Source organism: Schistocerca serialis, chromosome 1 (genome assembly GCF_023864345.2).
Source record: "Schistocerca serialis cubense isolate TAMUIC-IGC-003099 chromosome 1, iqSchSeri2.2, whole genome shotgun sequence".
In the NCBI taxonomy this organism is placed as follows: domain Eukaryota; kingdom Metazoa; phylum Arthropoda; class Insecta; order Orthoptera; family Acrididae; genus Schistocerca; species Schistocerca serialis.
The window spans coordinates 1,058,294,401-1,058,307,370 of NC_064638.1; the positions used below are offsets into that span (position 1 = coordinate 1,058,294,401).

The window sequence follows — 12,970 nt, forward strand, 5'->3', positions numbered from 1 at the left end:
CATCCACTTGACATCTTGTGTACGAGGTTCAGCGTAAAGTGAACATGTTTTTCTACAAAAAATGTTAATGACCTTAAAATAACAGCTAAGACTGTTGAAACCTGTTTTCTTGAGTAATAAAAAAAAATTGTGCAAAATGGTTCAAATGGCTCTAAGCACTATGGGACTTAACATCTGAGGTCATCAGTCTCCTAGACTTAGAACTACTTAAACCTAACTAACCTAAGGACATCATCACATCCATGCCCGAGGCAGGATACGAACCTGCGACCGTAGCAGCAGCGCCGTTCCGGAATGAAGCGCCTAGAAGCGCTCGGTCACAGCGGCCGGCCCAAATATTTTGTGCGATCCTAGCTTTTGAATGTTTTTTAACATTGCATTAGATGTAATTGCATGAGAGGACAGAGTAAACTGCTACACCCGAGGGAATTTCATTACTAATCAAAACACTGTTTCTTTAAATCGTGGGGTTTATTCCTTAACTCCAGTTGGTACTAAGGTAATATTATTTTTGGATCACAAGTTTTTGTAGAACTCCATACGTATTCAAATTTTTACTGTGCATCATTTTACTCTAACATGAAGGGAGAAACGGTACATCAAGTGGCATGAAATAACGCATTGTAAGATCTTTAATTTTCTCCTTCAGTAGCTCCTTTTACATTTTTAAAGCGTACTAGGTTATTCAAATTAGATTTAATCTGACGATAGGCAATGTGAATATAAACTATACCGGGTGTTTGGAAAATCCCATTACAACATTTAGGACCTGTAAAGTGGCATGTAGAGGGGAGTACATAATATTTTAAATAGGAACCCATGTCCGGAAACGTACCGTTTCCGCTCTACGACGGTTTCAGTTCAGTTGTTTAACTCATACACTTCTGGTGGAGGAACTGAATTAGGCGTTATGTAATACAATTATTAAGTAACAGTTTGAATGGAAACATAACGAAAAATCGATTTGTCATTTACGCATATTTGTTTGTATCAACATTTACACGTTACGTGTTTACAATATTACAAAACAAATGGTTCAAATGGCTCTGAGCACTATGGGACTTAACTTCTGAGGTCATCAGTCCCCTAGAACTTAGAACTACTTAAACCTAACTAACCTAAGGACATCACACACATCCATGCCCGAGGCAGGATTCGAACCTGAGACCGTAGCGGTCTCACGGTTCCACACTGTAACGCCTAGAACCGCTCAGCCACACCGGCCGGCATTCCAAAACAAAAAATAACCCAGCATGCTGTACTTACAGAACAGTACTGATGCATTACAACAGCTGCTCGATGTGGCAAGCACTGACGTTGGTACAGACCATGTTGTGATACACCCTCTCCATCCCACCTGGTCTCTTCATTTCTATTGCAGCGGCCAAAACTCATGCCAGCAGATTTCCTCCGCCTCTACTGGAGTCTCGTAAATTAAACGCTGGAATTTTCGTGGAGCACAGCCATGCTGAACCGACGCTTCCTGACGGACATTCGGTGGCACAGATTCCAATAACGGTTAAAATACGTTCTGCAGGCAAATCAAGTACGCAGTACTAGTAGCGTCAGTGAAAGGAGGTATGGCCCCATCACATAACGGTCCAGAGTGCCTGTACATTCGTAAATACCAAACCGGTGCTGAAATCTCAGAACATACTTCACACAAGGATTTTCGTCTACCCAGACATGGCTGTTTCGCGAATTCAGAACACAGTCCCAACCGAAATTACGTTAATATGTGAACAGCATTCGACGTGAAAATAACAGTGTGTCTACGCAACGGTGGAGGAACCACGTGCAGAGGCAACGCATTGTGGAAAATCGGCTGGTGCCATACCGTGTACACTCTGTAAGTGATACGGATGTAACTGTTGCTCACGCTGAACGTCCCAGACGATACTGTGACTGACACCCACTGCACGCGTAACTGTTCGAGTACTCGTTGGCGGTTTCTCTTTAACGCGATGCAGTAACTTGGGCAGACAGTTTCTGCACAAAACGTTCGTGATACAGCAGACTCGCAGCTTTTCCGTTGATCCTGGCTTCGCAGTATACAAGAAAATGTATATTTCGAAAACATGTACGGAACGATATTTACTGTGTCGGCGAAGCACAGGCATTTAATAGGTCTCAAAGCAAGGCAGATGTTAAATGATCTACCTTACTTCACACCAGGAGGAGCAACTAGAGAAGAGGGAAGTCGTTCACCCTTGGGAACTAGTTCACTGGTGATCGCTCTTTTTTGGGAACCTTTCATTTTTACTCGTTCACCGTTCATTGTGCTTGGTATATGGTTCTTTAAAAAACTAAAAATTAGTATCATAGCTGGCTGAAGATGGTAGGCGCCAAGAGGTGGCACTTACCTCCCCTTTGGAGTACTGAGTTTGTATTCATAACAGAATTCTCACACACTTGTAATTTTCCTGATTTTGCAGAACATCTTGTTTAGGCGACTGCAGCGTTATGTGGCCGATCGCAGTGAAATAATATAAGGTGGCGCACGAAAGACCGGCTCCGAGTACAGACTGCGAACGAAACGAGCAACAACTAATCGATACCGAACTAACTACGAGCAGTCACCAGTGGAACTGCGACGAACTGCGATGAGTGGCCGCGCGAAGGTGGACGAGTCCGGCCGAGCGAGACCGAGGCCGAGGCCGAGACAGACGGGAACGGGACCGAGGCTGGAACGAGACCGACCGTTTCCCGTTCTCGGGAACTGTAAGTAGGAAGCCGCAACCGAAGTGAACTATGAGAGACGGTTCCTTAGAATTCGTTCCTCGCTCGTTCCGTCCATCTTGGTGAACCTTTCCTTTGGGCCCGTTAGTTCACGAACAACCCATCTCTAGAAGCAACTATGAGATTTATCTCTTTCCCTCAGCAGACGTGGACACATTACAAATCTGAAGTGAAACCGTCGTAGAACGGAAACGGTACGTTTCGGGATATGGGTTCCTAATCAAAATATTATGTACCCACTCCCCTGTACAGATACTAGAATTTTGTAGCGAAAATTTCGGAATCCTATGAGCAAATGGAGCATTAAGTGAACAGTTTCAATCAAAATTCGCTGTTTGCGTAAACATCTGTCATAAATAATTGTGTATACTGTCCAATCTGCTCTCTGAATCGGTCAAGTATGGACAGGATACACATCTGTACGAAACTTCTCACTATATACTAACCAAACTTTGTCTTTCGAAACTTATGGCGTCCAGGGTTCTTGGCTACAAAAATGACAACAGACTACATGATCGCCCAGTTGTTACGAGTTGATAGAGTTGAACGAAGGTGAACAATTACGATGGTGTTGATTTCGGAACCAGCCGATATCCTAGGGCCGGCGAGCGTACCTTGGGCTCAGTTTACCGCTGTTGACCTTTCCGCTCGCGAGGTTGCAGATAGTTAAATTCGTGCTGCTAATCGCTCAGTACACAATATACAGTTAAGGACTGGTTGTTTGAAGTACCCTGCCTGGGTTGCATTACCTTTCATCTTAGTGAACGAAGTTCTCCATGTTCTCTCTCCTCGCACTCTCTCGTAGCTTAAGGGGTGCACCGTCTTAATGCAATACTTGTCATACGATTGAATGTTTTATATTTTATACCGCATCAAGAAGCAATAGGACCTGGTTTTCATAAATTTACAGTTATATTCGCGTATCAGGACACATCGCCATTTTATTATGTGTTATTGGAAGAACTATACGTAGATGTTATGAGAACACGCGTACTTTCTCTTATCTGTTGCTTCTCTCCGTTGTCCTATCCATTATGTGAATTAACCGTCAACCGAACACGAGCTAGAAGAGAATTCAGTGCCAGCCACGGTCGGGACACTAGCCAGCAGGTAGGTGAATAACATGAGGAAAACAATGAATTCGTCTGCACAAGCAATTATTTCGCCACCTTTCTTCAAATTATCATTCATTGGTATTCACACCATCGTCTGTAGCAGCCAACAACCGCTAAACTCTTTAGATCGCGTACGTAAACCTACAAATATACCAAGATCTACAGCATCTTGTTTTAATCTATTGATCACAACAGTCTGAAAAAACTGACTTTACTGATATCAACAGGAGTACACTAATGAGTATTTTAACATGTAATAAGCATACTAACGCGAAGGAAAATCAAATCTTAATGTGCCTCAAGAGAAGATATCTATGAAAACAGTACTTGGGAAGTGCATAAGCGAAAGACTAACTGTCATGCTCCTGCTGGATAAACCGTTGTAAAGGAAGTGATTGCAAGAAGAACTACCAATGTCTCTATCACACCAGCATGATTCGTTCGTGGGATGCAATTCCATCTTCCAGCTGTTGGTAATTTCAGTAAGCATACTAACCGACTCCCTGGCTGCTGTAAGCGCGCTCTAAAACTCCCAGCGCAATGGCTAATTTGTTGAGTAACTTAGACCAGTATTTAATTTTTTTTATGGATAAAGAGTGAAGCGGCGTGTGAAAATTTGTATCAAAGCCGGCAATCGAACTCGGGACTCCTGATTACAAGACAGTAGCGTTAGCCACTATGTCTTCTTGACACAGCGGTTCACAGAATTGCATGGATTACCCTGGCAAGCCTCCCACCTTACACACGAACAGAATTGCCAGGCTCTCCATGTTCTGGAATAGCACCTCAGCATTGAACATAAATAGAGGATCCAGCCTGAAACCCTGGCGAACAATTTTAGAGAAGTTATTTGTCTCTCACAGATGTGATTTTGTGTATATAGACTGAAGCGGCGAGTGGAAATTTATACAAAGGCGGGAATCGAACCAGAGTCTCGTGCTTACTAGGCAGGTGCGTTAGCAACTAAGTCACCTTCGTACAGCGGTTGAATTTTCGCTCGCCGCTTCAGTCTATATACATAAAATCGCATCTGTATGAGACCAGATAAGTCTCTGAAACTGTTTCATTTCGGTATTTAATGTTTTTCTGTCCTTACCAATTTTAGCTAGCAGACAGCACCGTGTTAATTTGCGTGTACTTGACTTGCCGAGTGAATGATTACTGAAATGTGTGTAACTGAATTTGAAATCATCTTACTGATGTATTGAATGTATTAAACACAGTTCTATTTGATAGCTGCAATTAATTGTAACTGCAAAGTTCAGTACTGGTTAATGACATAACTGTTCAGCTAATCTCATTAACCACCAGATCCAGGATATTTATATGTTGCACGTACGGTGCTGGTCTGAATTTTTATCTCACTCCCTCAATACATATAAGACGATCTATGTTTTTCAACAGTCAGTCGCATAAAACCTGATGATCGTGACGATGAAAGTCATTGAATGCTCGCACTGACGCGTATAGGGTAAAGGCAGGTAAAGTTCGCCGTTCTGGCCCTACCGACCGTCGTGCCATCCTCTCCGAATGGCGTCATTGTATGCGGAATGGAGGGGCATGTGGTCAGCACAGCGTTCTCCCGGTCCTGGGAACCGCTAATAATCAGCTTCATGAGCCTGAGTGTACTCCGTATCAATTCTCCCACCAAAAATACACGGCAGTACCGGGAATCGAACGCTGATCCTCCGCTTGGCCGCCAGCTGCGCTGATCTCTAAAACGCGAAGGACTGTCTCGTCTCGTAATCGAGAAATTTTTATCTGTATTTCTACAAATCAGTTCATACGTTGCCTAGCTACGACGGAGTTAGTAAACTGTCGAGAACGTTATACCCGAAACGGTTGGTTTCCTTCAAATTATTCCTAGCAAATAATAATAATAGTAATAATAAAGTAGCAGGAACGTCAGATTTAACGCTCCACATTCAACAAAATCCTTAGTAGAGGTGCATTACTTCACTTGGATGGGTGTCAAGAAAAGTTCTGATAATTTCTTTGTGAAATGAATCTCTCGAGTATTCACCTTACAATATTTGAAGAAAATACGTGAAACCTAAATCAAAAAAGTCAGGTGGGTAACTGAAGCTGACCCTCCTAAGTCATAGTATATTGTACGTGCACACTGCATCACATCACTTGGTGTATAATATCATTTCTGGTTCTTGTATCTGAAGCATTTCGTCCATATATTATTTGCGTCTTGAAGATACGTAATTTTTAATATGTCATTACGTTTCCATACATTCAAAAATTTCACTATTACGCAAAATTTCTGAAAGGTGATAGCTAATACAAGTTGTTTTTATAGACAGACGCGAAATGCTTAAAATTCGAAGAAAGTTATGTATATCTCTAAATTACATGTGATGTTATCTATGGTGACGTGTTTGTGTTTGCTCGATAGCTGGAGCAGTTGCACGGCTAAAGATGGTATTACTTTTCTAGCTCATGACGTTATTGCATTACTTTGTCACTACTTCACTGTTAACCGTGGCACGCCCTACTGACGTGTACTGACGTAAAAACAGCCACTCATGCCTAGTGTTCTGTGCGTAACTAGTGTATAGACACAATCGGTATACAGAAATATATTAATGTCGTGTACAGTACTTTAGCGCTCAAAAGCTTGCACTTACTAAAAACTTGTCATATTAATTTGCAAACACAAACATACGTAGCTCAATATATTATAATTCCATATCTTCCTTTTTATTCCCTGTCTACTACTGGGCACATGCCTACTTCCCCCAGCAAAAGATAGTTAAATTTTTGATGTAGTACTATCGTATTTGAATTACAAAAAAATTGTAACTGTTTCATTTGGATATGAAATCGCATTTGTTCTCGTACTTATATCAAGGAAGCATGAAACTAAAATGGAGCTACATAATTATTCTTTACTTCACTCAAAATGTTATCAACAAAATTTTTGTAATTTTTGTCAGGTCGCTATGAGAAAGGTAATCAATAACACATGAATGTCGGCTCTACTGACTATCACTCTTCAGGTGCGTCAAATACTGCCCTGTATTCTCGCAAGCCAACAGAATGAATTAACTTCTCCATAAATTATAAATTATTCATTAAATATTGTTCTATTGTTAGCCTAATATACCTCAGTTTAGGGCTTAGCAGTTGGAATATTCATGAATTGTATTTAAAAACAATGGGCACACACCTGTGATGCCACACCTCTCCAGCTCTTTGTTACGTGCTGTAGCGCTGTAAATAACGACCCGAATCTACGCAGCACGAAAAAGAGAAATTTATACCCGAAACATTTTCGTTGAATGTAGCACTAGCTGATACTACAGATTTGTTCTTATTTATGTTTAAGAGCTGAATTGGCTAGTAAAGGTTCGAAAACACGCAGTAGATCGTTTTGTTGGTATGAACGTAACTTTTCCAACAGTACAGTGAGAAGAAATGCGAATATATCATTCGCAGGTGCGTTACTGTTTACTAAAAACATTCAAAAAATCTGAAAATAAACCAGAATATCATAAAAGAAAGGTAGCGTATTGTGTACATTTGTTCCTGTTGAATTTCGCAATTAGTTATTAATGGAACCACTTGTGCATTTCCCACGTTTGTTCTTTTATAAATATCAGCATTTTATATGGGTATCGTTATCATCGGACATTTCTCATCAGTTTCAGGATAAAGGTCTGTTCCATACTTTCCTATTTTTCTAGGTTTTACAGATTTTAACAACGTGAATCTGTGCTGCCGCTCCCTCATTCGCAATATCGTCTACCCGTTTTGAATTAGATCACGGTGCCGTAGTGTCTTGTCTCTTGGAATCCAGCGTGATCCTTGGTTTGTATACCACACATTTGTCCACATTCATATCTATCCATTCCTATTTCTTCCTAGTTAGTCATAATTCCGTCTTCCTTTAGAATCTGTACCCTTATGCACTTGCTTGTTGAGTCTATCTTTGCTAGGAATCTTCAACGTTCAGCTCTCCGCTACTGTCTGAGCACTCTATATTTCTTTAAGAATTTCGCACTCGGTTTCCACGTCTCACAGGAAAAAGGCGAAACTTTCAGTACACGCTGATTACAAACTTCCTATTTCAGAATTACTCTAATCTTCTCATTAGTTTCAACTGCCCAAAATATCAAAACTCATCAACTGATTCCGTGACATCAGTGGTAACTTCTAGACACAGGTTTCTGATGTGTTGATTCTACCTTATTTTTCTCTTGTTGTGTGTAATTTTCAGATATGGTTTGAATCTCGCTCTGTTAAGCTCTTTCATTAACTGTCCAAATTCGTTCTTCCACTAACGGAAACTGAGGGTATCATTACTAAAACGTTACTAAAATTATTTATGAATCAGTGAGGGAAAAGTAGATATAAATCATTTTCGTCTAGCAGTTTGGCAAACAATATGGGCATCAGGTCAAGTAAGAGAACTTGGGAATTGGGCTACGAGACTTAACGTTCATTCTACAATGTAATTCCGTTTGAATGTCTAGTCAGCTGCCTATATTCTCTATTTTTCTGTTTTGTGTCAATACGAAGTCGCTTAGCTTTCAATCGAAGGCGGTCTTTTATCCACAATCTACAGCATATAGTTCATAGATTCTCTTTCTTCTAGCGTTTATCCCTTCATACGGGTCTACCGTTTCAATTTTCCGGCAGTGTTTATAAATTTGTGGCCGGATTCTCCACCTGTCGTCACAGTCGTTAGCTATCCTCAGGTAGAGAAGCAGCGTGTTACATCTCTTGTGTGTTATGGTGTTTCAGGTGTATGTATAGTGCATTTAGTAAGTCGGACATCGAGGAACAACCCAGCATTTGCCTAAACGAGCGTGGGAAACCGCAGTCAGGTGCACCAGGCCAATGGACGTAAAAGCACCGCACGATCTCCGTCTGGACCTCGATCATCTCCCTGGTTTTTAACGCAGCGCGCTGTGCGTTATTCGAGTAGGAACGGTTAATCAGTTCCTGATGATGATGTTTGGTTTGTGAGGCTCTCAACTGCACGGTCATCAGCGCCCGTACTTAGTCCCAATCTGAAAACAGTCCAATTTCGCCACTTCCACGAAAGTGATGGAATGATGAGGATAACACAAACGCCCAGTCCCCGGGCAGAGAAAATCCCCAATTCGGCCTGGAATCGAACCGGGTTAGTTCCTGATGGTAGCTCGGTCTCCACTATGGAAGATGGTAGTAGATAATGTGGGGCATAATTGTGATGTTTAACACAGACCAACTCTACGGTCGCAAGTTCGAATCCTGCCTCGGGCATAGATGTGTGTGATGTCCTTAGGTTAGATAGGTTTAGATAGTTCTAAGTTCTAGGGGACTGATGACCTCAGATGTTAAGTCCCATAGTGCTCCGAGCCGTTTTGAACACGCTAGATGCTAAAGCCATATCTCTGGTGACCTTCGGAGAAGGTCAGGAAAACTAATTTAATTGAAGTGATAATGTCTTATTCAAATGATAATTAGCAGGGATGGCTGAATTAAGCGTGAAAATATGGTTACTACGCCAGGCACATAGATTAATCAGTGGAGGGATCATCTACAGAAACAAGTAATCACTATAGCCATCAGATTCATTACCGTAAATATCAACATATTAGTTACCCACTGAAATAACTGAATGGACATACAGTTACTAGGCAAGGAATTATGACTGTAAAATCCAACGTTGGCATAGATGGGTACGTACACTAGAAGCATAGTTATGAGAGGGATTTTCAAACAGGACCAGTGACTGCAAAAGTGGTTAGTTTATTACAGAAGGACTGCGGAAAAATAGGTTAGAAAACAAGAACGTTCACCATGCTGCACAATGAGAGCAACTATCTGGCTGTGAAACGTTAAAACTGTGCAACTGGCTCCCGAAGGGAATGAATTAATTTCGTATTCCTACCACGTCAGTGCTTGCAATGCTGGCCCATCTTACGAAACACGTAGCACGAGTACGGAAAGCAGCGAGAGTAGCGGCTGGAGACTCTGATTTCAGCAGTCTCTGTGTACTCAATGCTCATGAGGAGACATCCTTCCATATGACACCAAGATTCATCACTACCGTAGCACCAAGTCTTCACTCCTCCATCTACTAGATGAAAGTGCCTACGCCGCCATCTCCCAGTAATAAGTGTTCTCTGTCGTAAATCTCTGAGACTTAACTGTTGCTGTCAGAGCAGGAATCTTGCCAGCCAGTAGAATCAGACATTGTGAGTTCCAGGATGTCAAATTAAACACCTTTCAGCCGTCTAGTTTCCAAACTTATTTTATTTGGCTATCAGTTTGGCGATTTACTACGCCATCTTCAGGCCCCTGACCGATGTGTAGGAAGATTCCACCTCGATTCTGAACAAAACAGAGGCCAGAAATACAGGTATAGAAGCAGAAATCTTCTGATACCAGTATTGCTCGCCCCTGTTTTGATCAGAACCGAGGTGTAATCTTCCTACAAGTCAGTCAGAGCCCTGAAGATGGCGTAGTAAACGCCGAAACTGGTAGTCAAATAAAATAAGTTTTGAACCAGTCCCGCAACCATCTCTGAAAAGATGGACATCCAGAGATTGTAAGTTCCGTCCAGTGAAATTTTAGTAATAAGGTTACACAGATTCCTGTGGAATTCGTTATTATTAGCCATCAGGGCAGGAAGAAGCCAAGAGACTTCTTCATGACACAGTTCTAGAGCTAACAAGTAAGAGAGCTACCACATAGAGACCCATGAAAAACAGCGCGTTCTACTGAAAATGACACTATTCACCAATGGGGACGTTCTTTTTATAAATTTAAACAGAACATTATTCCTTGTTATGGCGGCTGAGGCAATGGCGGTTCTCACGCCGACTTCTGGAAAGCGGCAACAGGCTAGAGTTCTTTTTTCTTTCTAAAAGGATTCTTCGAACATTGCTGTGTTTGGTAGATAGCTGTCCCCATGAACCTTTCAGATTCCGATGGATTGGGGGAGGCGAATGCTGTGGGAGATACCTGTTGAATTGCTATAATAATAATTATAGAAGGTGGCAATTTTATTTACACACTGTCTTTTAAATAGATATGATGGTATCTGATACTCAAGTACTAATGCAAAGAAACGTAATGATGCTAAAATGCTTTAAATTCTTGTTATTATTTAATCTTCAAAATTTAATAATTCTCTTCCTGTTAATATTTAATTAATTAACTTACGTCGTTCAGATTTCGTAACGCTGACGGCGTTAAAATTTAAAGTTGTTCAGTCCCTGTTTTGTTTTCTTTCAATTGTTGCGAACCAGCGATGGTGCAATGCTGTTCGCTTTCAAGTCTACACATTTATAAAAATCAGGTCCAGGAAACACTTCTGTGATCACGGTTGAGATTTAGACGGTATTCGCGTAAGTCTACTGATTAAGAGTTATCGTTTCTGAAAGATGCTGGTCCGATTAAAGCTGTGTGCACTTTTGCACGTATAATAAAAATATTCCTAACACGTCGCATAACAAAAAGTAACATGCGAATCACAACCATGGTCAAACGAAGAAAATATATGATGACATAAATGTTCTTCGCTGTTATTCAGGACAGGTTTAGATTAAACACTGCAATTTTCAGTCTTTAGAAATCACAAGACGATACACTTTAGAGATATTTGTTTTGAATAACTTGTATTTACCTTTTCTTATACAATATGGTGATTGTCCGCAAGGATTATCTCTATCTCTCTCTCTCCTTTTTATAGCCTTTAGACATTCACATTACATAAATCGATTGAGAAACTTTTCTTTCTGTACCGACCAGTACGAGAGCAAAATCCGCCCAGACAAAATGTCTTACATAGAATCAGTTCTCACTTAACGATCATATATAGTTTCGTAGTACAAACAATGCTAGTTTATTCGGTGCACTAGAAAGTCTTTGATTCACTGAGCACAAATATTAAAATAAAAAAATTATAATTACATTTTTAGTATCGTCAGTTCTCCTTTATATCATGAAAATAAAGTTTGAATCGTCGTAATATTATTTTTCATCGTTGTAGCACTATACTGCGGCACCGGCCGGGGTGGCCGAGCGGCTCTAGGCGCTACAGTTTGGAACCGCGCGACCGCAACGGTCGAAGGTTCGAATCCTGCCTCGGGCATGGATGTGTGTGCTCTCCTTATGTTAGTTAGGTTTAAGTGGTTCTAAGTTCTAGGGGACTGATGACCTCTGAAGTTAAGTCCCATAGTGCTCAGAGCCATTTTTGAAACATACCTGTGGGTGAGACTCAGCACTGGGATAACACCTTTGCGACACTACTCATTCCTATTCGAGAAACTCTTATATTTTCCCAGTCACTTCGATGGCTCTCGGCACTGTAGTCCCTTACTATAATAAATTAGTCCCTTACTATAATAAATGAAAAGAGAAAAGAAGACAATAAATAGGACCGTCACTATTGGTGCTGAATATGCAGCTGCGTAAGAGAATGGCTACATTGATCAAGAGAATGAGCTTACAATATTCTGATGTGTATTGCGTGACAGTTTAGGAGAAACCTGCCAGTTAATGCCTGGTCTCTGAGGGGTGTGGGCGTGTAACGGGTGTGTGTGTGTGCGTGTGCAGGCGGCGACGGCACGTGGCGCGAGGCGGTGACGCTGCCGAACCTGCTCAGGGAGTACAACCCGGCGCTGCGCGGCTACTCGGTGGGCCGCGGCGAGTTCCTGGCGCCCTCGGCCGGCCTCAACGTCGCCTTCCCCGTCTCCGCGGACGCCGACGCGCTGCAGCAGGCGCGCACGCTCGTCCGCAGGATGCGCGCCTACCCCGGCGTCGACTACCAGCGCGACTGGAAGGTACGCCGTCTCTCTGCACCCCTCCTAACCGGAATCTTATGCGCACGGGAAAATGACGAACGTCCTCGTTTTCATGTTGGGGATTGGACAGACGCACCGAGCTTAAGGCACTATTTCGCTGACGTCAGTCGCACGCAGAATTTTAGTGTTACAGAACCATTACTCTTCACTATATCCACAAAAGCGCCAAAGAAACTGGTACAGGCATGCGCATTCAAATACAGGAATATGTAAACAAGTAGAATACGGCGCTGATGTTGGCAACACCTACATAAGACAACAAGTGTTTGGCGCAGTTGTTACATCCGTCACCGCTGCTACAATGGC

At 41.9% G+C, this 12,970-nt stretch overlaps 1 protein-coding gene across 1 annotated transcript in view; it reads left to right on the forward strand.

The window, feature by feature from the left end:
- The window catches only part of LOC126458959 (phospholipase B1, membrane-associated-like), a 279,558-nt gene that overhangs the window by 116,306 nt on the left and 150,282 nt on the right, over window positions 1-12,970 (forward strand). The window contains exon 4 of the mRNA XM_050095828.1: window positions 12,417-12,643. Coding sequence (XP_049951785.1) covers window positions 12,417-12,643 — 227 coding nt within the window. The remainder of the gene's footprint in view (window positions 1-12,416; window positions 12,644-12,970) is intronic.